Source organism: Octopus sinensis, linkage group LG2 (genome assembly GCF_006345805.1).
Source record: "Octopus sinensis linkage group LG2, ASM634580v1, whole genome shotgun sequence".
NCBI classification, from domain to species: domain Eukaryota; kingdom Metazoa; phylum Mollusca; class Cephalopoda; order Octopoda; family Octopodidae; genus Octopus; species Octopus sinensis.
This window is the reverse complement of record NC_042998.1, coordinates 184,286,784-184,313,699: the sequence shown is the minus strand read 5'-3', so window position 1 is coordinate 184,313,699 and position 26,916 is coordinate 184,286,784. Positions and strand designations below refer to the sequence as shown.

The window sequence follows — 26,916 nt, the reverse complement described above, 5'->3', positions numbered from 1 at the left end:
TTATGTTTAGAAATAAATTTCAAATATTTTCTGTTTTAAAATAATAGCATAGGTTCGAGAGTATCTATCTTACTAGCTACGAGGACTTCATTTTTCCGCCATCGTTCGTCCTTCAATGCGGCGAACAACGGAAATTTCCGAGCAAAGCTTATGGCAAAATAATTCAGGTTTCACTGTTTCCGAAAGACTCAGAAATTAATGTGCATTTCATTTTTTCAGTTACCTTCATTGATATTTATGCCTGAACCCAAATCAAAATTAGAGAATCCGACTGAAAAATTTGTCGACTGGAGAGTTTCTTTACTGTTATGTCTGAAGTCGATATTTCCGACTCGCTACCGAATGGTGACGATCCCGCCTTCACGGAGGAGGAGGACCCACAGCAGACTGCCTCCGACCATCCAGGTACGGACAGTGGTGCTGGCTCTGTCACCCCTTCTGTGGTCACTAACAACGGTACCATTCCAGCAGATCAAGTGTTTGTTGCAACATCTCAAGGTATACTCTCTGCAGAGCAGCTTCAAGAAGCAGGTATCAAGACTACGCATATCGTGATTCATGATCAAACCTTAAGTGTTGCAGACGAGTCTGAATTGAAACCTCCATTAAATACCCCACCGACTCCTCTTGATAAAGATATTAAAGGGTTCAAGTATCAATGGGATGAATCAGTTCATTGCATGATTTTGCCTGTCAGATGTAAAAACACTAATGGAGAACTCTACAAGAACAAATTTGGATCAGGTAGGAACTGCTCCAGTCATTTTCTCTCTTAACCTGTTACGATTCATAGTTTTGTCCCTCATTTAAATGTTTATAATTGTTTTAATTATCTCCATTCAAAACTTTGCGCATTTTGTTTTGTTTTCTGTTAACGCCAAAGAAATAATTTAAAACGATAATTGCTAATCAGATAATCATCATATTTCTTTCTGTGTGCTTCATTTGTTTTGCTTAGTAACTCTTCCCATTATATTGATTGTTTTTTTTTCTCTCCTTTATTATAATTGATCGAAATCGTATTTAATTCCAATCAAAAAATTTTCCAGTTTCCTCCTAAATTGTACAGAAAGTAAATGAATGTTATGATAACACTGAAATCGCTCATCCTTCTTTGTAACAGACTGTACTTTTTTAATTGTTTTATAAATCCACTCTAATGAATTATCACACTATGCAGCAATATTGTTTGTTATATGCTATAAGAATGAAAAAAAAGAGATAATTTATTCGAATATTAAAAAGGGGGAAAAAAAGAAAAATACTATTTGAGGTTAAGTCATTGTTGTTCTTTGGTAGAACATTTGAGTGAGAAAGTCGACTTTGCCTTTCATCCTTTCGGGGTCGATAAATTAAGTACCAGTTACGCACTGGGGTCGATGTTATCGACTTAATCCCTTTGTCTGTCCTTGTTTGTCCCCTCTGTGTTTAGCCCTTTGTGGGTAGTAAAGAAATAAATATAACTGCTACAAGTTGTTTTTCTTTCGAAAACAAATAATTTATCTCATTTATTTCGATTACAAATAATAATTAAAAAAAAATGAAGATAAATATATTAAACGAATTACTCGTAGAAAATTGTTTAATGCTGAAAATTCTTTGTAGTTTTTTACCATTTTGCATCTGGTTGATTGTTGATGGAATGGGGGTATAGTCTAGTTTGTGTATACTTTCGTAATCTCGTTGCACAGCTTTGTAAGATCACAACTATTTAGCATTGTGATTTTGCGAAAGGAAACTCGTGGTAAACGATAACTTGATTGTTTGTAAACTTTACCAACACGTAGCTGCTGCTGGAGCGTTTTTATTAAGACTATATTTCCGTCCATACCTTCTGAAAGAAAAGATTTCTAAACAAACCTTACTATTCGGTTCATTGCATTAAATATACTCCAGTCTGACATTGTAGTAAACGTATTTAAACATCAAAGGACGTACATCAAAATAAATATATTTGTGTATGATTACGTAAACATAAAAAATGGCGATGTTTTCTCAAACTGGCAGTTTCTAAATAATGAATTAGCTATTATAAATTACCTGAATTACCTATTAAAATTACCTAATGAGTCATTTGGTTGTTGTTGTTGTTTCGTTCCAAGTCGACCTTGATTCAGTAAACTTGTGATCAAAAACTCTCCAACTATGACCATCCTGCCTTGTATATCCAGGACTACATTTTTCTATATGCCTTTCCCTTTTTCTTTAAGATATTGGGATGTGACTTCGGGGTATATTTGGATCTATTTCTTGCTGGTCGAGCAACTGAAGTTTCTTCAGTAGCAGTACAACAAAATGTTTGTGTCACGTTTTTCATCTATCACACCGTCAATTCTGATGTTCTTCAATGATGTCATAGCTTTGCATGTCTTCCTCATCAGGTGTGTTTTTCTCGTAAATTTTTATACTTGTGGGAGATGACATTCTATCGCTCGACCTACTAGAAACAGCTGCCAAAATCTCCCTCAAATCACGCCCTACCCTCTTGGTATACTACGCATGAAAAGTAAATACGGCGCGACCATGACTGCAGTGGACTGTCTTTGATAGGTTATATGGAATATATATATAGATAGATTGGTAGCGAGTTCTTCGGAGGAATGGACTGCACTATAACCTAAGGACCTCTGAGGCTGGCCAAATTATTGCTATTGATGATCAGTTTTAAACCATCAGTTTGTATTATAATATCTACTTCATTGCCTCCTCACTACATCTCGCTACAAAATTCCTCTAAACACTTTTAGACTTGCGTATTAAAATGTACATGTTACCTCAGGCACTATGCATGCTACATACAGAAATAAATATACTTTACATACCCACCTGTCGAAAACTGTCTGCTAAGTAACGGAGGCAATCGTCTTAGATATGGCGTTTTATATATCAAATCACAAAATTTTTTAAAATCAACAACCTCTTCTGAATGGTTCACTAGAGTATGTGAAGTACAGCTAAAAACCTGTTCTGCTCTGGCCCCTTCTCCCATACATTTACCCACCCTGCTCCATCTTCTAATATAAAGCTACCCCCTCAGGGTTCATAGTCTTGCAAGCTGCATGGCAAACTCAGTGCTACTGACATGAAAAAAAAAAGCACCTGGTACACATTGTATAGTGGTTGGTATTAGGAAGAGCATCCAACCATAAAAACTGTGCCAAAACATATATGAGAGCACAGTGCAGTCCTTAGGCCATTAGATCTTGTCAAAACCATCCAGCCCATGCCAGCATGGAACATGGATGTTAAATGATGATGATGAGTTTCTCATATGCCCAACAAAACGCAGAGCTTATTCCATGTTCACCTATGCTTTATTCCCATACATTTACACGTTTCATCTTGTAAGCTTTTGTTCAGAAAAAGAAACCCTTTTTCTCACTAGAAATGTGTGATTGGATATCTAAGCTCTGTCATTTTCAGTTACACTTCTGTTTCCTGGAAAAGGTCTGAATTGTACAACTGCAATTTCTAAATGATGATAACTGTTTGAGACATTCATCCATTGCTATATCGCAATAACCTCCAGCTTCCAACTTAGCCACAGATATACATCATACACAAAACAACACCAGCCATACATAAATATATGGAAATACTTGTTCAACAAAACTTTAATAATAGCTGCATTACTTAGCTCTTCTCTAACAACAGTAAAAAACAGAATATATTACAAATCCTCATTTTCAATGATTTTAAACTTAGTAGGGAGTAGTTTGAAGGAGATTTGACTGCTAATTCTGACAGATTTGAGTGTCCATACTGCACCTGATATGATTAATCACTTTTTGTTTGAGGAGTGTAGTTTTGTTTTTGGACCAGGCAGAGGCAAGCCACATCTAGATTTCACTTAATTGTTAAACCAACTGCCAACCAGTACATCCTGTATCTGCACAATCAGCACTGATTTGTATAATATTCATTGTATGAATATCATTCATACAGCTCGTGGAAAACAATACCAGAACAACAAACTAACTAAATACTTAATGAACACAACCAAAATAAAGAAAATCTGGCACTTTCTACAAATAATACCAAGTCATTCATTAATATTGTTCATCCTTCGGAAATTCTTGCCAGTATCCTTCCATTGCTTTGTTATTGTCAACTCCCATTCATGTTTATTAATTAGTCAATATAATAGAGCATATACTTATTTCTATTTTATCTGTATCTATAAAACAGTCCTTTGACGAAAATTGTATACACATTTTGCTTTGACGGTTAATGGTGGCCAAACCGAGGCTAGGATCAAGCTGAAAATTGGCAGGGATACTAAATGCATGGTGAGGATGAGACCCGCGATGGTTAAAATTCGCAGACTATAAAGATGTGGTTGCTATGGGAAAAAGAACAGATATTAATCAGATATATTGTGTTAATTTATATATATATATGTGTATATAAATATATATAAGAATTTTTTGCATAATGAGATAAAAAACCAAGGCTGTATAGATATTAGAGCATAGATCTATATATAGATCTATCTATCTATAAATCCTCTAATATCTATACAGACGTGATTTTTTTAACTCATTACGCAAAAATTCTTATATGCATATGCTGACGTAGAACCAATGTTGAACCCTTTATTCACAATATTACCGAATCTGGAACTTAACTATGGTATGTCTATAGCACTTATTCAGCATTACCTAACACTTTTGGGTCTCAATGACACTATTATCTCTTATAACCTCAACTGTATATAAATATATATATATATATACATATATATGTGTGTGTATACATATATGTATAATGTGTATATATGTACATATTTAATGTGTGTGTGTATGTATATATATATATATATATATATAATGTGTGCATATGTGGTCAGATTGAGCTGAAAATATGCGAGTTTGTATGGCAACTTTGAGTTTGCTCAATTGAAAGGCATGGCCTCTAGGGCAAAATTCCTCATCTTTTAAAATGTGGCCCACTTAGACCCAAATGAAATCGGGTTATAATACCGAAACAAGTAAAACAATAATAAACTATTTTAATCCCGAGCAATTCTATAAAATGAAGAAGGCAAACATTGATGCAAATTGGATTTTTATGTAAAAAGGGGTCTAAATGGGGATGGAAGGGGATTAAAATTTACAGGAGTGGGTAACTTGAAGTGAGAAATTGATTGGGAGACGTTTTGGTAGCTTTAGTGTGAAAACGGGGATTTTATTGAATTTTTGGGATACTTGGGAACTTTTGGGACACTTGGGGGTTTAGATTGGACACCTTTTGCCCGATTTCAATCAAATTTTCAACACGGTAAAGTGGAAGCGGATTTGTAATTTAAGAGCAGAAATCTAATTTTTTAGAAATAGGAGAGAGATAGAGTAAGAGAAAGCGAGGGAGAGTCTGAGAGAAAGGAAGTGTAAGATAGTGGGAAAGTGAGAGAGAAACAAAGAGGGTGAATGTGGTGATAAGAAACAGAAAGGAAGCAACAGAAAGTAACAACCCACATCACCTTAAGCTAGTTACATATATTTTGTGTTATGTTTATAGCCACTATATGCAGCATTAGTTATTTTAAACAATTACAGAGTAAGTGTCTAGTTAATATACTAGACTAAGGATTGTGGCTGAATGAGGTACCATATGAATCATTTCCATATATATATATATATATGTTTAGTCAGTCTATGTGGAAGTCTGTACATGGGTGCTTGAGTTACTGCTAAAAGTAGCAAAATCTCATTTAAATCAAACCCTACTATATTAATACAAGGACATTGAACTGGCACTCTGACAGTTGTGATGATGAAGGTTCCAGTTGATCTGCTCAACAGAACAGCTTACTCGTGAAATTAACATGCAAGTGACTGAACACTCTACAGACACATGTACCCTTAACGTAGCTTTCAGGGAGATTCAGCATGACACTGAATGTGACAAGGCTGGTCCTTTGAATTACAGGTGCTGCCAGGAAGTGATCTTAGGACTTTAAGATCATGAGCTGAATACCTTAACCCCACTAAATCACGTACCTTCACTAAGAAGGATATTAAATTATGTAATTACTCTTTTACTTGTTTCAGTTATTTTGATTATGGCCATGCTGGAGCACCACCTTTAATCAAACAAATCAACCCCAGAACTTACTCTTTGTAAGCCTAGTACTTGTTCTGTCGGTCTCTTTTGCCAAACCGCTTAGTTACGGAGATGTAAACACACCAGCATCGGTTGTCAAGCGATGTTTGGGGGGACAAACACATACACATATATATACATATATACAACGGGCTTCTTTCAGTTTCCTTCTACCAAATCCACTCACAAGACTTTGGTTGGCCCAAGGCTATAGTAGAAGACACTTGCCCAAGGTTCCATGCAGTGGGGCTGAACCCGGAACCATGTGGTTGGTAAGCAAGCTACTTACCACACAGCCACTCCTATGCCTTCTAGATTTTCCTTAAAAAGTTTGAAGTTCTTTGCATATGATTGGAGCCTCAAGTCTTCAGTTTTTATTTATATTTATTTGGAGACTCTTGCCAAAAAAGTTATTGTATTTCAGAGAACTGGGATTGGTGCAGCAACACAGTAGTTACTTAGCTGGCAAAGATTATCTTCAGCCAATCACATTACTTGAATGGGGTCTGTAACTGAAGGAACATATCTCACATGTTGTGTTAATTATATTAATACCAGAGCATTACTTGTCATATGATTTGTAACTTTTGCTACCAGGGGTAACATCACAAAATAATACATACATACAACAATAATTTTTTAAAATCAAATTTCAGAGTGCTTGTACAAAATAATGAAGTTAATATTAATTTTCAAAATGAAAATATTTATTATCTTAAAGTATAAATTGAAGAAATTTCTATTTTTAACTTGGTTGGGATGGGGCTATGTCCTCCCTTAACAATATCATTTACTCCCTCTCCTTCTCTTCTGTCTGTATGATTCTTTCTTTCTTATTGAGTATTTGTAGCATTCTTTTATTCATTGCCTGCTGTCAAGCATAGTATGTGCACTCATTCTGCACCTCTTATGCTGATTCTCTCTGTATCTCGTTTACTCTCTCACTTTCCCTCTCTCTATACATTGTAAAGCATGACTAGAAATCAATCAGTCAATCAACCAACAATTTTGTTGACTATTATTATATTGAAGTATTAGATAGCATATAATCTTACATATTAAAACTGAAAATGTCTGTCTGTGTGTGTGTGTGTCCTCATTTTGTGCCAAAACAGCTTGACCAATTTTTCTTAAACTTCACACGCACATTGCTTATATGTCTGGGGAGGTTTTAAGTATTAATTGATTTCAAAAAAATATTTGGGTAAACGGCGGGAGGAATAACATTTGGGCACAGTTGAACGGTAGGCATAATTACTTTTAAGCTTCCAAGGGAAATAACCCATTCCCTCCTTCATAAATTTTTTGGTAAAAAAGAAATTGAATATGCTTATTTCTTAGTATTTGAACTATTTTAGTTATTTTCTCAGTTTATCCAGTACAAAGCTTGAACAAGTAAATAGTATTCTCCTAAACAATAGATCCACTTATTTCTGTTAGTGACTCATTCACAAATATACCAACACTAGCGCTGCTGAGGGTAATATTCACAGTTATTTACTTTGAATTGTTATCTTATATCTGATTAGCCTGTTATTACGTAACATTTCACAATTTTAGTATACATACCTTATTAGTATTTCCTCCTAAGGTCTATATACTCTGGAAACATATTAAATCCCTTTTTGGAGACTACTTTATTTGAAGTCTTATAGGGTAATTAATTTCATGCTATTATATAACTGACTCCACAATTTGGGTATTCATAACTTATTGGGAATTCCTAAAAACAAGATCATTTGTAAGACAGTTCAGTATTCTCAATAAATACACAAAAACTGTTTTAAGGGCTACAAACTTTGTATTGTTACTGGATTAATGAAACAATTAGGTGAATGGAACCAAGGGATAAGCCTGCCTTCCCAGGAATTACCAGGCATGCCACCTGGCATATATATATATCTACCTATATATATGGATATATAATTAATAATATCAGGGTAAAAAAAATTTTAGAAATTTTTTTACTATCAGTGGCCTAGTGTGTAGAAAAATTAGTCAATAGACTATATATTATTCATATAAATACAGTGTATTTATATGAATAATGTATGTATATATATATATATATATATATATATATATATATATATATATATATATATATATATTATATATATATATATTATATATATATATAATTAATCAATATAGGGAGGCAAAAAAATTTTGTAGAATTCTTTTGCCCCCAGCGGCCTAGTGGGAAAAAATTAAATAGTCATAAACCATTTTTAAGTTCAATATCACAATCAAGGAACGGCCATAATAGGCCATTCACCCACTAGAAATAACAGCCAAAAAGCTTCAACCGCAAAATAACATTAATTCCGTAAATCAGGAGAAAATTAAAAAACATTTACCTGAAATTCCTTAGACGATGCACCGTTTCTTCTACTGTTTAATGGTAAATTAACCTGATTAAATTAAATCAAGCCAATCTACCATAGGCCCTTAGATTCATCAGTAAGGAATAGCCAAATCGGAACAGATATTTTTCACGAGGCATTCTCGTCCATGCCTCGCCAATATCTGCCCTAAAATTTTCAAATCGTCGCACTCGCGCCAAATTTATCGGCAGCAAATAATATATAAGCCGCCGATTCCATTACGGAACCAACCAGAAAATTCATAATTAATCAATATAGGGAGGCAAAAAATTTTGTAGAATTTTTTGCCCCCAGCGGCCTAGTGGGAAAAAATTAAATAGTCATAAACCATTTTTAAGTTCAATATCACAATCAAGGAACGGCCATAATAGGCCATTCACCCACTAGAAATAACAGCCAAAAAGCTTCAACCGCAAAATAACATTAATTCCGTAAATCAGGAGAAAATTAAAAAACATTTACCCTGAAATTCCTTAGACGATGCACCGTTTCTTCTACTGTTTAATGGTAAATTAACCTGATTAAATTAAATCAAGCCAATCTACCATAGGCCCTTAGATTCATCAGTAAGGAATAGCCAAATCGGAACAGATATTTTCACGAGGCATTCTCGTCCATGCCTCGCCAATATCTGACCTAAAATTTTCAAATCGTCGCACTCGCGCCAAATTTATCGGCAGCAAATAAATATAAGCCGCCGATTCCATTACGGAACCAACCAGAAAATTCATAATTAATCAATATAGGGAGGCAAAAAATTTTGTAGAATTCTTTTGCCCCCAGCGGCCTAGTGGGAAAAAATTAAATAGTCATAAACCATTTTTAAGTTCAATATCACAATCAAGGAACGGCCATAATAGGCCATTCACCCACTAGAAATAACAGCCAAAAAGCTTCAACCGCAAAATAACATTAATTCCGTAAATCAGGAGAAAATTAAAAAACATTTACCCTGAACAATGTAAATGTTTTTTAATTTTCTCCTGATTTACGGAATTAATGTTATTTTGCGGTTGAAGCTTTTTGGCTGTTATTTCTAGTGGGTGAATGGCCTATTATGGCCGTTCCTTGATTGTGATATTGAACTTAAAAATGGTTTATGACTATTTAATTTTTTCCCACTAGGCCGCTGGGGGCAAAAGAATTCTACAAAATTTTTTTGCCTCCCTATATTGATTAATTATGAATTTTCTGGTTGGTTCCGTAATGGAATCGGCGGCTTATATTTATTTGCTGCCGATAAATTTGGCGCGAGTGCGACGATTTGAAAATTTTAGGTCAGATATTGGCGAGGCATGGACGAGAATGCCTCGTGAAAAATATCTGTTCCGATTTGGCTATTCCTTACTGATGAATCTAAGGGCCTATGGTAGATTGGCTTGATTTAATTTAATCAGGTTAATTTACCATTAAACAGTAGAAGAAACGGTGCATCGTCTAAGGAATTTCAGGGTAAATGTTTTTAATTTTCCCCTGATTTACGGAATTAATGTTATTTTGCGGTTGAAGCTTTTTGGCTGTTATTTCTAGTGGGTGAATGGCCTATTATGGCCGTTCCTTGATTGTGATATTGAACTTAAAAATGGTTTATGATATTTAATTTTTTCCCACTAGGCCGCTGGGGGCAAAAGAATTCTACAAAATTTTTTTGCCTCCCTATATTGATTAATTATGAATTTTCTGGTTGGTTCCGTAATGGAATCGGCGGCTTATATTTATTTGCTGCCGATAAATTTGGCGCGAGTGCGACGATTTGAAAATTTTAGGTCAGATATTGGCGAGGCATGGACGAGAATGCCTCGTGAAAAATATCTGTTCCGATTTGGCTATTCCTTACTGATGAATCTAAGGCCTATGGTAGATTGGCTTGATTTAATTTAATCAGGTTAATTTACCATTAAACAGTAGAAGAAACGGTGCATCGTCTAAGGAATTTCAGGGTAAATGTTTTTTAATTTTCTCCTGATTTACGGAATTAATGTTATTTTGCGGTTGAAGCTTTTTGGCTGTTATTTCTAGTGGGTGAATGGCCTATTATGGCCGTTCCTTGATTGTGATATATATATATATATATACATATATTATTCATATAAATACAGTGTACATTTAAATACACTGTATTTATATGAATAATATATAGTCTATTGACTAATTTTTCTACACACTAGGCCACTGATAGTAAAAAAAATTTCTAAAATTTTTTTTACCCTGATATTATTAATTATATATCCATATATATGGGTAGATATATATATATGCCAGGTGACATGCCTGGTAATTCCTGGGAAGGCAGGCTTATATATATATATACAGAGAGAGAGATATGTGTGTGTGTGTGTATATATAAATATATATACAAAATGAGAAAATGGAGAAACATACTTAAATCAATCAATCATCAACAATCAGATAATACCCAATCAATACTTTATTACACCATTACATAACAGCAAAGACATTATACATAATATATTGTAAATATAACTAGACATGGAAATAGAAATATAAAATACAATTAGATATGATGTAATTGTATTTTATATTTTATATTTCTATTTCCATGTCTAGTTATATTTACAATATATTATGTATAATGTCTTTGCTGTTATGTAATGGTGTAATAAAGTATTGATTGGGTATTATCTGATTGTTGATGATTGATTGATTTAAGTATGTTTCTCCATTTTCTCATTTTGTATTATTAATTTACGGTAATATTTTTACCCTTGCCCACATAATACAGTAGATGAATTAATTGCACCGCAATTTTTAACATTTATGTATTAGTCTTGTTGGGTACCTCTCTAGCAGTATATTGGATATATGTTATCCCATGGTGGGTTGAATTGTCAACCCCTATCTCATTTTATAATATAAATATATATATATATATATGCTTTCGGTGCAAATGGTTTTGTTATACGATGCCATATTTTACAATCCTGTAAATAATAATAATGGTATTTTTTATATAAGCTTAAAGTTTATGGCGTTCACTGTGCAATGACTAAGGAAAATAGTCTAATAATTGGGCATATAAGCCCTCAACAGAAAAAAGAAGGCTTTCCCATCCATGTGTAAAGGTCATGTTAACAAAGGAGTGTGGGTTCGCGTCCCACGCGGATGGGAAAGCCTTCTTTTTTCTGCCGAGGGCTTATAAGACTATTAAACTATTTTCCTTAGTCATTATTAGACTATTTTCCATAGTCATTGCACTGTGAACAGCTTAAAACTTTAAGCTTATATAAAAATACCATTATTATTACAGGATTGTAAAATATGGCACTGTATAACAAAGCCATTCGTTCTGAAAACATATATATATATATATATATGCTTATTATAGCCTCAGGCCAACCAAAACTTTGTGAGTGGATTTCGTACTTGGAAACTGAAAGAAGACTGTTGTATATATGTGTATATTTGTGTATACATGTGTGTCTTGTGTTTGTACTCTCCCCATTGCTTGACAACTGATGTTGCTGTGTTTACATTCCTGTAACTTAGCGGTTTGGTAAACTAACAGAATGAGTACTAGGCTTACAAAGAATAAATCCTGTGGTAGATTTCTTTGACTAACGGCGGTGCTCCAGCATGGCCATAGTCACATAACTGAAACAAGTAAAGCAATAAAAATCTATGCCATTTCAATCCCGAGCAAGGCCGAGTATCTCTGTTGGTCTATTTTATGTCTGTAAGTCTGAAAACTCAGGTTTTGCTGCAAAGGTTATTTAAATTAAAACCTAAATTGATGATAAAGAATTGTTATCAGGCATGATTAAGAATTAGGTTATTGTGAATTTAAATCTTCATAGACTCTCCTGAGATTCTGTTGTCAAAATTATTTTAATGTAACTATAGAAAGGAAACTTTCTATCAGGTCCTTTCATAGATTATCATTCCACCTTCATGTTATATCCTGATATATTATCCTATACAATTTCTGCTGTGACCAGCAGCGTCAAATGGACACCCGACGGACTGGTCGGTCAAGGTGAAGGTGATAATTTCATAGAACTTTAGGCCTTGCAAATTTCTTTCTTCTCCCTTGTTTAAAATAATGTTGCAATGTATCAAATTTATAATCTCTAATTTTCAGGTGGTCGTGGAAAATGTATAAAAAGTTCTGAACAGTGGTTCACTCCAAATGAGTTTGAAACCTTTTGTGGTCGTGCCAGCAGTAAAGACTGGAAACGCAGTATCCGATACGGTGGCCGAACTCTACAGTGCTTAATTGAAGATGGCATTCTCCGAGCACATGCTACTTCTTGTACATGTGCAGCCTGCTGTGATGATGAATCTGTCGTATGTTGATTTTGTTAATAATATTTACTATGGCTTTCTGTAAAATAAATATCTTATTTTGTGCTTCTTGTTGGATACCTAGAAGTACTATTGTAAGACCAAATTAAATTATGAAAGAAATGACGTTAACTTTTTGTTTAATCTAATTGTACTTAGCTTGTTTGGATAATGGAAGTTGGGATGGTAGTGTTATGGAAATGATAAAGTAGAGTTACTCTCTTTTTACTCTTTTACATGTTTCAGTCATTTGACTGCGGCCATGCTGGAGCACTGCCTTTAGTCGAGCAAATCGACCCCGAGACTTATTCTTTGTGAGCCCAGTACTTATTCTATCGGTCTCTTTTGCCGAACCGCTAAGTGACGGGGATGTAAACACACCAGCATCGGTTGTCAAGCAATGCTAGGGGTACAAACACAGACACACAAGCACATACATATACACACACACACATATATATATATATATATATATATATATATACACGACAGGCTTCTTTCAGTTTCCGTCTACCAAATCCACTCACAAGGCATTGGTCAGCCTGGAGCTATAGCAGAAGACACCTGCCCAAGTTGCCATGCAGTGGGACTGAACCCGGAACCATGTGGCTGGTTAGCAAGCTACTTACCACACAGCCACTCCTGTAATTTATGTTGAAAATACCAGATTAATAATGAAAACTCAGTTATTTTATTAAACCCCTCCGAGTTCTTGATTATTTCTAAATTAATTAATCAATTTTATTACAAATATGGTCACAAAAGGGTTAAATACTATTAAAGGCTATCATTCATTACTACTAATCAATATAACCCAATTTCATTAATAAGGCTGGGTGAATACAAAGTTTCACTAATGAAACTTGAATTCAGAATATTGAGGGATTGAGCAATTATGGAAAGCAATTTAGTCAAGCATATAACCTTTTTCTAATAAAAGAGTTTACCAAACTACTAAATCTAGAATGAAGTCTCTCGCAAATTCATCTTGCTAAATTTAGAAAGCGTTCTAAATTGTAGCTTCCTACTTGAAAAATTACTGATGACATAATAATGCTAGACTAAGTCAAGTTTAATCTCATTCTCTGTTGTGGCAAGAGTCATGACACCCCCTATGAGAATAGACTTGACCAAATGGCTATAAACAGTAGCGGTCTGAGTGTGAGAGGGAGAGTAGGTGTTAATCCCTGGAAGTTGTAAGGTGTCAGTTTGTCAGAATATCATTAGTTGGTTCGTGGAAAATTTGTTGGATTGTTACATTGTTGTTACCCTGCTTCATTATATATTTTATTATTACTACATGGTTATAGTGTAAACAAGTATCATCATAAATAGTGGCAATACTACAGTAATTAGCAACAAGTAACTGTGTTACAATACTCACTTAACTGAATAAAAAATCAGCATTATGATAAATTGGATTCACTAGTATTTTGAAGAACATAGGAAAATACATGGTGTGTTCAAAACCTTTAGGCATAAAAAAGACAATTTTGTACATTTCACAAATTTTATTTAATCATCTTCAAAATACTTTCACACACTTCTCTCAGCAGTTCTGTCATTGCTGGTAACACATCTGGGATGCTATGGAGCTCTGGTGTTGCTTTTCTCATAATTTCCTCTGGCATCATTACCAAAGTCCTGAATCTTCTGGATGAGTTGAACTTGAGTACCACCAAGCTTTTGGAAAGACTTGATGCATTATTCTGCTTGCTGCTTTCAGTTATCTTGTATGAAAATGCAAATCTGACAAGCACACACAACATGTCTATACTCTAAGTGTAACAGCCAGGAACTGGTGTGACCTACCGGCCTGAAAATTTTCATGTACGCACAAGAAGGGTGGCATTACTGCCCATCCAAAAGATTTTGCCTATGCAGCATTAGTTTTGTTGGGAACAACTAGTTGGATGCCTTTTGAACGCACCTTGTGTAATTTGAAGCATAACTACTTAAATATTTTATATGTTCATAATAATTTGTGACTAATGATTTGGTGCTTCCCTTGAATGCATTTTCATCACTTAAAAGAAATTATTGAAACTATAAAATTGTTGGTGAAATTTGTTTTTTAATACTTTAATTTCATACATTTCTTTATAATAATTGTTATATTTTTACAGACGGGGCCTGTTCGCTTGTTTGTACCATACAAACGGCGAAAGAGAGACAATGAAAATGGATCTCCAACAATGAAGAAAAGGCCTGGTGAGCCGAAATCTACTATAGTGCCTTCTGGAATGTCTAAAGAAGGTAAATATTACTTACATTTTCTTGTCTTTTTTTCTTTAAACAAGATATAAGTGAATTTATTCTTTACTCTTTTATGTTTTTTCAGTCATTTGATTGTAGCCATGCTGGAGCACCACCTTTAGGCGAGCAAATTGACTTACTCTTTGTATGCCTAGTACTTATTCTATCGATCGCTTTTGCCGAACCGTTAAGTTACAGGGACGTAAACACACCACCATCGGTTGGCAAGCAATGTTGGGGGCACAAACATATACACACATATACATATGTATATACATATATACGACGAGATCCACTCACAAGGCTTTGGTCGGCCCGAGGCTATAGTAGAAGACACTTGCCCAAGGTGCCACGCAAGGGGAATATACCCAGAACCATGTGGTTGGTAAGCATGATACTAACCACACAGCCACTCTTGCGCCTAATTTATCTGTTTAGTTCTTTTATTTTCTCTACTGTGTTGTTATGCCTGTGTTTTTCTAGTTATTTTCATAATCCTCTGAAAAAGAGAAATTTATATTGAAGGGTTTTTATGTTGCGGATTAATCATAGAGCAAGAGCTAGATGAAAAATATAACCCTCCTAATTGTACTAAAGTGCTAATTACATTGTAAACAGTTTTTCAAGTGAAACAGTATCTTGAATAATTCAGAGGACTGAGTTATCCTGACCTTATGCTACCCACTGAACATAGACTGAACACTTACACTTGTCATGTATTTCTAAAAATAATTGTACAAAATGCCAGAATGTTCAATTAACTTATTTGTTTTATGTTACAAGACATAGATTACCATGAGATAAAATTAGTATCAATAATATATTTAAATACTTAGTATTTCGGTCTGTCACGAGCCGTAGGACTCATAAGGCCAGAGCTTCATCCAATTTTCAGTGTTTCAACACTTTCCCCTGTGTGGGACATTGGTTTGTTGCAAGGTTAACTTTCCAGCTCTTGCTGGACCTCATTTACAGCTGAGTGGACTGGAGCGATGTGAAATGAAATGTTTTGCTCAAGAACACAACACACCACCTGGTCTGGGGATCAAACTCACAATCTTAGAATCATGAGTGCAGCTCTCTAACCATTAGGCCACATGACTTCACATTAAATGTAAAACAAATAGTTGAAACATTTGATACCTTGATTTTTGGAGGGTGCGTGTATAAGTTTCACCAGTTGTCAACCATCTTTTTCATTTGTTTGTTTCATACTAGCAGGAGTTAGACAGATCTCGCAGCATCTCACCATACATCATGTTTTTCTTCTTGTAGTACATGCATACACAACAGAGAAAACTGGCAAATTGCTATTGTGTATGTTATGTTATTTTCCACATGGTTGGATGGTTGGATGCCCTTTCTATTATCAACCATCGCATCAATAACTTGAAATACAACCTAACAACCTTCAATAGTATTCAAGTAACGGAAAGTTAGGCTTCTATAGTTCTACTACTACTACCCCAGCTTTCATTATCCAAACACTATTCATTTTATTATGTCACCAGCTGTAGAGAGTTTGTTTATACCAGAGTTAAAAAATCTTATCTACCCTTCCTCCCTTTGGTCACTATTAATATAGACATTTTGCCTTGGCTTTCAAGTTTAAATATTGTCTCTGCCATTGTTGTCATCAGTGCTCAATTTCCAGATCAATTCTATACTGTACCAATAAAGATTTTAATTAACTAGCTTACTTTCATACTTATAAAGAGGGAAAATTGATGTTGGGTATTAGTGATGTATATTCCATAATATTACCCAAAATTATTGTAATTGTTTTATTTAATAGTTAAGCTAAGATTTTATTTCTTTCAATTTTGTATGTATATTTTCTAGTAGTTGTAACATTACCGAGTGGTCCTGCTCTTAGCCGTCCCATTAGTGTGAATAATGCAGAAAATGGAGAAACTGTTCACATAGTTACAACAGATCCTCAAGGTAACTTCGTAACTGGAGGTAAGTGGTACATTTCAATTTTATTTATAATTAAGTGTTGTTAATTTCATAAAATAAACTTTATGGAGATGGCTTATATTGTAGGGTTGGGCAGATTAATTCCAGAGGCTTAATCTGATTAAGAAGTCCTTTGAGGAAATTCAGAAATTCAGGTCTGTTACTATTATTGGTGATAAAGGGCTTAGAAACACATTGTTTGAAGCATGATACTAATGCTACTTGTTTGTGTCACATAGGCACTGAATGTAAATCTGTTAAGGCTGTGAAAAAATAAGGTAAGCAGGATGAATTGGTTGTGTAATATTAACCTACATGTGCAGTGGAACACATAGTTTTTTATAGGAATCAAATTAATACAAGCCAGAGTAGTTAAATGAGTTATTTAAAAACCATTCATGAAAACTTTTATAAACCGCCTTGCAACAAACCATAAACTGACACTCTAAAATTAAAAATCTCCAGCTCAGTAACAAACCCCAAACCTATGAACCTGCACAAAAACTACCAATGATGATGATCATCATCATCATTGTTTAACGTCCGCTTTCCATGCTAGCATGGGTTGAATGGTTCAATTGGGGTCTGGGAAGCCAGGAGGCTGCACCAGGCCCAGTCTGATCTGGCAGTGTTTCTACAGCTGGATGCCCTTCCTAATGCCAACCACTCCGTGGTTTATAAATTGATTGCAGACACGAAAGCTATGAACTTCACAACTCTAACATCTGTGTGTGTGTTAAAACAATTGCGTTCTAGTTTCATTTTTTTTTAAGGGCTTTTTTTTTACATATTTGTGTATGAGTTCCATGCACTTTGTAAAAATCAATCACTATTTCTAGACTTTCACAGTTTCATCTTCTGGATCAAGTGGTGGGTGTTGGTGTTTGTTGTTGTTTGTCTTGTAAGTGTATGCTAAGCTGCCTGAAAGTGTCTGACTTGCATTTTTACCATTCATATCTCGGATCTTTGTAATAAAGTGATAATCCTAATGCTCAGTATACTATGTACTTGAGCTTCATGTATTTGTTCTTCCACACTTCCACTCTCAACCCTCTATATACTGAACTGGCTTTGCTCATCTTGCAATCATGTAAACCGGTACCAGCTGTACATGATTTGACTGTTTAACAACTAAAATAGCAGTTTTTGGAAGAGCCATGGAACAAACATTAAATCTCATCAAAAAGAGTTGTTTAATAGATTGTTAAAGTAAATACCTGATTGAAATACTTACTAGGTCAGTATGATTGACTACAGCCTTTAAAAAGCTGGTCCCCTGCATGACCACAGTCCAATGATTGAAACCAGTAAAAAAAAATACAAGTATGGCACTTTCAGGCAGTTTTGCATACATTTACAAGGTAGCAACACACACCAATATTCACCATTTAAACCAGAAGACAAGACTTTGAGGGTCAAGAAATGACAAATGATTTGGAAATGTTACTGATCCAAATGAAGGAGCTCCTACTAAATTTGGAAGAAACTTTAATAAGAAAGATAAAACTAGAATGCAATCATGCTTTTAATACAACACACACACACACACATGTATGAACGTGCATGTGTGTGTGACTTGGATATAAAAGTATATTGAAAATCTTTGTTAAATAATATATAACGATTACAAAATGAAAAGGGAATATAACATTATGGTTATGTGTTTTATCACAATGTAATTTTTTTAATTAACAACACGTGGTCTCAGATCAATTCCCTTGCCAAATAGGTTCAACTCCTTTAAATATATAATATGTATTTTCTCATCTTTCAGATGCTGTTGTAATGACATCCTTGACAAATGCTTTAAAAGCACCAATGCCTAATGTATTATCAATGGATGTATCAGAACAAAAATATTGGTGGCAACTCGAAGAGGTGAAAAATTAAATTCATTTTTCATTTTTTTTATTCATTCTCATTATGTATATTTTCATAAATCTCAGTAGTTCCTCTTTGACACTTCACTAATAATATCTGATCGGTACAATCATTAAAATATGTTCATGTAAACACCATGAATTAGTGGCAAACTTTTGGTGAGCCAAATCTGGAATGCAGGTTCAACTCCTGATTAAGCCATTTCACTTTGCCTTTTTTTGTACCTACATTTTCAATATTAAGAAACACACAAAAGCCGTTCGATTCACTTCAACATTTAAGTTTAATTTGTCAAAATATTTTCATCGCTTTAAGACCGCAACCTGTTCACTGACAAAAATCCGTGCTGCATCTCGAGATGCAGCACGGATTTTTGTCGCGGCCTTAAAACGACGAAAATATTTTGACAAATTAAACTTAAATGTTGAAGTGAATCGAACGGCTTTTGTGTGTTTCTTAAATGGCTTACAAACACCTTCCACGCTGCAATTGTTTTCGTTTCAGCACACAATCTCAGATCAAATCACTTGCTATGCAAGTACATCTCCGTAATTTTCAGTATTGTATAGAGAGATGACTGTTAGGTTGACTTGCACTTGATACATTGAAGATGAAATCTCTGGTGGTAAGACAACCAATATTGGGTAGTTTTCATTTCACTCTGTGAATTAAAGCTGACAGGTACCTCGACATGTTTGACCTGCTAGCAATAGCAACCACATATTTGTTTAAATCAAACCCCACCATTTTAAAAAGTAAAAATAACATTTTGGATAATATAATTCTAGATACATTTGTATTTTACATCAGGTTTTTCATACTGGTATGTGTTAAACAGGTCTCAAAGCATCTTACCCACTCATCACTGTCCTTCATTATTGGGCATGCACAGCAACAGAGAAAACTACTTGAAGATGGAATGGAGCACTTTTATTCTGGTTTAGAATAGATACACCACATTCCTGGGTGTCGTAAGAAGTGACTTAAAAGGGTTGCATCAAGAAGGGCATCCAGCTATAAAAGCACTGCCTGAATAAGGTCCTTCATGCATGTGATTATATATGAGTGAATTACAGTACAGACTAACCTATAGGGGTCCAAAACCTAAGGTTGGGATCCCAGCTGAGGTAAGGATGGAATTCTGTCTATTTATGACGGCTAAGTGCTTGAATGTCTGTTGTAAAGACTTGTACATAAGATTTTGGAAGTTAGAGAGGGAGAGACTGAGAAAGACATGGTCTAAATATGATGCAGGTGCAAAAATGGAAGAAATGAGAGCAAAGAAGGTATGGGAGGGAGTGCAGAGGATAGTGTAAACTGGATAAGATTGTCATAGGTTTTCAGAGCTAACCTTTGCTTTAGCAGAGAAAATGACCCATAGAATGCTTTTTGGTGGTGGTTGTGGTAGAACACTTTAGTTCTTAGGTCTACTTCATCAGGACTGAATTGAATCCAAACAACTTGAATTGGAAAAAAACAAAAAAACCCTCTTGAAAGGAATAATTATTGCATATGTTACATCTGTCTCTTCTTTTATAAACCCTTCTTATTTGTGTTGCTATTCACTTTCTCTCCTTTTAGATGGCCAATTCTCTAGTGCAGCAAACACAACAGCTGAAAAGTATGATAGAGCAAGCAAAACAGCAGAGCTTAATTGCAAAAGAAAATGCTCTCCAACAACTAAAGTTGCAGATGGAGAAAGAAAAGCAGGATGTAAGCAGCTTCTGTTCTTATTATTAGTGTAGGTTATGGTTTGTTATTTGTTTATTTTATATTTGGAATTGTTCTTATATGTTTGTAATAAATGGTTTTGAATTCTGGCCACTAAGAGTTGCTGATGGCTGAGTTGTTAAGTTGCTAACCTATTGACTGAAGGATTGACACCTACTTGTCTCTACAAAAAAATAAAATATAATAAACAAGTGATTTAATCCACTTAATGGGGAGAAAAGTATCAATGTAAGCAGTGAGAGCTCTACACATAATATTTTTTTATTAACTTTTATTTTAAGTAGAGTATATTACTTTCACTCTACTCAAAATAGATGAGAGATGTCAGTAAACAGTACTATTCTCTAACAATTAATTTGAGAGTTATATGAAGACTCAGTTACTCAATCATTATCCTTTCTACTATAGGCACCAGGCCAGAAATTTAGGGGAGTGGGCTAGTTGAATTCACATAATTTATTAACTCCAAAAGGGATGAAAAGCAAAGTCAACCATGGCAGCATTTGAACTCAGGACATAAAGAACCAAAAGTGCTGCTAAGCTTTTTGCCTGGTGCAATAATGATTCTGCCAGCTCACTACCTTATGTTCAAGTGCTTTATGGCGAGGTTATCCAACCTCATACCAACTACAGAACCATTAAAGCAGTATATATTTATTAGCTAACTACTCCAAAGCAATAAGAATGAATCTAAAAGCATTGTCAAAGAGAATTTTATTTGTTGAATCAGTAATCCTTGAGACTATAATTTAGCTCTTAACCACTCAGCCTATATATTTGTGGTCATTAAATTAATTATCTTTAAATGAATACTAGCAGCTAAGCCCGGTATCACCCAGTCGGTTTAGATGATGTGGCTGTAAAACCTGCTCTGTGTAAGCATTCGACTTTTTTGGGCACGCTTACGTTAAAAAAACAATTTTAGAATGACTTTTTTCTGTCAAAATGCTAAAGATAACTGACCAATAAAAAAAAAACAACCAAGATTCAACCAAATCAAAAAATAAACCCAAATACTAAGCGAGCAAAGATGAACCATCCCACTTTCATTGCGCACACACATTCACATAACCCCCTTTTACATACACACACACACATATTCACACGGAGTTGAAATGCTGTTTGATTTATTTTTTTCAGCATACAATTTTCATCATCCCACTACCAAGTATGACATCACCCCTTCCTTTCTCATTCATAAACACAAGAGTCTTATTATAGTAGATTATCTTGGTAACCATGGGAGATATGAAAAATATGACATCACCCCTTTCTTCCTTCTTCATCTATTACCCCTTCCTTTCTCATAAACACAAGAGTATCATTATAGTAGATTATCTTGGTTACCATGGGAGCTATGATAAAATACAAAACCCAGCATCACCACCAGATCATTTTACACATGTGTAATTTTTTACGCAATTCCATCCAGCCATTTGACTGTGAATCCCAAGACAAGAAAGAATCGCCCGTGTCAAATTTATATTAATAGGTTACCACCTTTTACAGCATCTAGGGCAAGTGTCTTCTACTATAGTCTTTGGTCAACCAAAGCCTTGGTAGGCAGAAACTGAAATTAGCTTGTCGTATATATATATATATATATATATATATATGTGTGTGTTTGTTTCCCCCACCACTGCTGGTGCTGGTGTGTTTACATTCCTGTAACTTAGTGGTTCAGCAAAAGACTGATAGACTACGTACCAGGCTTATAAAAAGTAAGTAGTGGGGTTGATGCATTCACTTAAAGATTCTTCAAGGCAATGCACACACACACATGACTGTGTGGTCAAGGTGCTTGCTTTTCAAATATTGGGAATATACATATATATATATATATATATATATATATACACACATACATATATATATATATATATATATATACACACATACATATATATATATATATATATATATACACACATACATATATGTATATATACATATGTATATATGGATTGATTTGATGATTCACTCAGTTATTACTCGGAGCTTCATACACGTAAGATTCATCTGCAGTTAATCAGTGGTAAATGATTGAAGCCAAGTTCACAATGTATCAGCTAATCTGATTCTCATTGATCAAAGGTGGGTCTTGGTGAACAAATGTCTGACTGATATTGCTACCTAGACTTGTGTGGTTAAGGAAACAACCTAGTACATACTTCTAATTTTCAAGGGACAACTACTCTGCAATGCTTGTTAGACCTAATATCTGTGGAGCTTTGGAAGGTCTTGGATTCTTAAGCATGTAGAATCTTTCCAAGAGAAATTTTTCAAATGGCAGTAATTAGATTATATATCTGGTTAAGTGATATCATTTACTGTTTTAATATCTGGAACTTTTCAGTTAGACAAAGCCTGCAGTTTTGTGATCCATTTGACAAGAAGTGACTTTATTGACAATGCTCTGTGTTATTGGAGAGCAATCTGTTCCTTGGCCCCTGATTGTCCACATATTTTGATACAAAGATGTGGTGTTTCCTTTGTCCTTTAATCTAAAAGAGTGTAGATGTTGATAATAGTGGTTTTTGAAAGTGCTTGATGTAAGTCTCATGGAATACTATCTATGGCTTTTATAAATGTTAAATATATATGCATAAGATTTGAACAGAGTCTTTTGAGTTGGCTGGTAGTAGGTTTTCAGAAGTTAACATTGGTTAATGTGACTGAAAGTATTTTGTGCAATTTTATTCTATGAATTCTCTCCTAAGATGCTAATGCAATTGGTACTAAACACTGTAAACACCAACTCTTTAATAACACATAGCATTGTTGATAAATCTACTTTTTTTACAAATGGTTCACAGAACTTCAGGCTTTGTCTAACTGGAAAATTCCAGATACTAAAACAGCAAATGATATTAACACTTTTGTTACCATATATTTGTTGAAGTACACTGCCTTTGTTACATTAGTTAATTCTGAAAATATTGAAAAATCTAATAACATTGTTATTATTGAGCTGCAGTTTGGAACATAAATTAACATGAAATTCTGACACAAGGTTTTACCCTAGATCCCTTTAAAATGGAAAGTTTATATCATAGAACCAGGGACAATATTGAGCAAGATGGTATTAAAAGGGTTAAACAGATATGTAGTCTACTTGCTGTTATAATAGTAAGTCTACACATTACCAATTACGTTATTCCATCCTCTCCAAATTAAATATAATTTGTAAGTTATTTAGCAAGATAGACTTATCTACTAATCTCCAACATAGTGAAGGGTCCTACCTGGGTTTGATGCTTGTGACAATAAACAACACAATGAATTAAATTGTGAAATAACATCAGTTTTATACCCTCAGTTATATTGTAATGGTGAAGATGACCCACATTATGGTTCACTGCACAAATATTTGATTTTGAATTCTAATCTTTATATATAAAAGTAAGGTTGTGTGTCTGTCTCCTACGATTTAGATTCCTAACTACTCCCACATTTTGCGGTGCAGTTTAACCAAAACCGGGTAACTTATAGTCGTGATTCATTTCGAGCCCTTCTGGGTATTAGCGCGCGTCTACGATGAGTCTATGATTTAAAAAAAAATTTACCATAATTTTTTTCCATTTTAATGCATTTTTTCGCTATTATATAAGGGAAGTAACTCTCTAAAAATGTCTACGATGAGTCAACGATTTTAAAATGCTTATATAGTTATTTCCCTTACAAACCCGAGCAACGCCGGGCGATACTGCTAGTCCTTTATATAGCAATATGTACCAGTAGTATGCTGATATTCTCTTCTTAGCTTTAGTTTTCATATACCTCTACCTTAAAAAATTTTATCCGCTGCTTATTCAAAATGATGTTTCTGTATGCATCTATTTATCTATGTGCACATGCATATATATGTATATACTTATTTCCGCCGTATATTAGCCTTGTATGTGCACTGTTATGAGTTAGGAACTATTAAATCAAATACATTGTTAAATAACAATTTTTTACTGTTCTTTCCTGTAAACACAGTTTTTCTTAATGTTATTTGTACTTGTAAATAATAGCAGTTTGTTAAGAAACTAAAGTTACATTATATTTATCCAATTAAAATCCAGTACCATACCAAAACATGAATGCTAAATATGTTTTATTTTGTTTCAGGCATTACAAGCGGCAAGAATTGAAAACCAAATAAATCTTTCTCGTGCTGTTTTGGAATGTCAAGCACAAAAAGACATTGCTGTTCAAAGTGCACTTGCTCAAGCACGAGCTGAAATGCAAGATAAAATTGACAGTGTAACTTTAGTTGCTGGGGATAAAGTTACATATGCTGTGACTTGGACGCATCAAAATTCACAGGGTAACATGGACAGTATCATTGATGATGTAGAGGAGTTAGAAAAGGAGAAAGATTGAAATAAATTATATATGATTGTCATTTATTTAACAAACCCGGTTACTCATGGTCATAAAATCTCTTTCTTTTCATCAGTTTTATTAATCAACTCTGTTGATTCCTGTTCTGGATATTTGATATATATACAACTATGTACAACCAGGTACATGGGAATATGCAAATTAAAGCATAATATACTGTCGTCAGTATCCAAACATCTTAAAATTTTTATTAGTATCTACGTTAAAACCCTTCTATTTTTTTTCCAGCTACAACATTTGATAAATATTTTCAAAGAATGGCTTGAAAGTTGAGCTGTTGATGACTGATCAATATGGTCAAAAGTTCAAACTCTACTACAATCATTGTGTTATATCCTTCCTAATTAAGGTACATAACTTTGCTTGATCTGGTTGGCCTGACTAACAAAAACAGGTTTCAATCCTATTTCACAGTTGACTTGTTCGAGGTAACAAGAGTACCAGGCAATAAAAAGTAGTTGTGTCAACAAAAACCTTCAAACTAAGCGTGGAAAAATGAATGTGAAACAGTGAAATAGCATTTAAGTTTATTGTATCATATGGCAGGTTTTTATTTAAAATACTTCATCTAATTTTCCTTTTAATCATTATTTAAAAGTCTGAAGTAAAATTGTCTATCATTCCATATCTTTCTGTAATTTATTTTGTATTTCAAAGTAGTATTAAGTCCAATAGTATTTATAAAAATAAGGCTGCTGTTCAGTTTACTGAGTATTCAACTATAACACCTTTTTTTTCTATAATTGAAGAGATAATCTTACTAATTTGAGTTTTCTTTATAAACTACTAGAAGTGAGTAAACAATTGGTTTTCAATAGAACTTGCATTGTATTGCATTTCATAAGTTTTGTATCTTTAAAAAGAAATTCATGTCCAACAGAAAAGAACCATTCATTTCACAACTGAATCATTAATTAATATTAGGAATATCATCTAGTTGTGTAAGAAAGGAACCACTTCTCCATCATCTGCAAATATACACATTTGCTTAATCATCCCACATATTGGTAAAAAAAAAAAGACAAACATGTAAAGCCATACATGAAAGAAAAAAATTCTCTTTATACATACATCAAAATTTGTGTACCAATGAATGGGTTGTAGTGATATCTGCTGCAGACCTCACCTACAGATCTCTTGAACTCCTGTGTTACTTCAGAATGATATTGATGCATTAAGTCATGGTTTTCTATATTTGTATATGTACATATGTTTTTTATTATTCAGTTGGATTGTTATTGACGTTATATTATGTTGATAATTACCCCTCAATTGTTCAGATGTTTAAAGTAATTTGTCTCAAAGCATTTTATGAAGAAGAAAAAATGAAAACAAACATCTTAACAGGACAGTAAAAAAATTTTGCATTTCTGTCTCAGTCTAATGGGATTTACTTATTGCAGTCTGTAAAAACTTTCAAAATTGCATGTTTTATTTAATGTTTAACCATATTCTATTGTTTGTTTGATTTCATTCATTTCATTCAACTCTCATTCAGACATTCAAATCATAATTTTCGACTTTCACTTTCATAACCATTTTTTTCATACTAGCACAGATGGAATGATTTTCACAAATTTTATACAGTCTAGTATTATAATTACATTGTGGCTGTGAGGTTAAGGTGCTGAGACTACATACTACATGGTTGTGAGTTGAAACCTTGTTAGAGATATTGTGTCCCTAAGCACATATGTGTCTCTGACAACAGATATAACTCTTCACAGTTGCATGGTTTACTGACAGGAAGGTCAACTTGCTCCAAATTATGTAAATATCAATTTGTAACATCATTTCATCTGCGCTAGAATTAAACTGGATGGTTTTTCTGTTTTCTTTTTACTCATGAAAAAATAAAATTCTGTCACTTCTCAAATCATTAATAAAAATTATTCACTTTCAGGTT

The 26,916-nt window shown here is 34.0% G+C and overlaps 1 protein-coding gene across 2 annotated transcripts; it reads left to right on the top strand.

Moving 5' to 3' along the window:
- Positions 1-77: 77 nt before the first annotated feature.
- LOC115228248 (deformed epidermal autoregulatory factor 1 homolog) lies at positions 78-26,916 on the top strand. 2 transcript variants are annotated; one of them, XM_029798882.2, is made up of 7 exons: positions 78-744; positions 12,589-12,794; positions 14,918-15,047; positions 16,890-17,009; positions 18,781-18,884; positions 20,469-20,600; positions 24,735-26,916. In XM_029798882.2, exons 1-7 carry the CDS (start codon positions 309-311, stop codon positions 24,987-24,989), a joined length of 1,383 nt encoding a protein of 460 aa, XP_029654742.1. In that variant the 5' UTR covers positions 78-308; the 3' UTR covers positions 24,990-26,916. The 2 variants fall into 2 exon arrangements, with proteins under 2 accessions (XP_029654742.1, XP_029654746.1); XM_029798886.2 differs by having other exon boundaries at positions 79-744; positions 20,469-20,628; positions 24,735-24,844.

Bases quoted from the DNA above. Each gene is read 5' to 3' on its own strand.
- LOC115228248 (XM_029798882.2), top strand. From the start codon at position 309: ATGTCTGAAGTCGATATTTCCGACTCGCTACCGAATGGTGACGATCCC. The intron at 745-12,588 runs GTAGGAACTGCT...TCTAATTTTCAG, and splicing joins CAAGAACAAATTTGGATCAG to GTGGTCGTGGAAAATGTATA. The intron at 15,048-16,889 runs GTAAATATTACT...TATATTTTCTAG, and splicing joins TTCTGGAATGTCTAAAGAAG to TAGTTGTAACATTACCGAGT.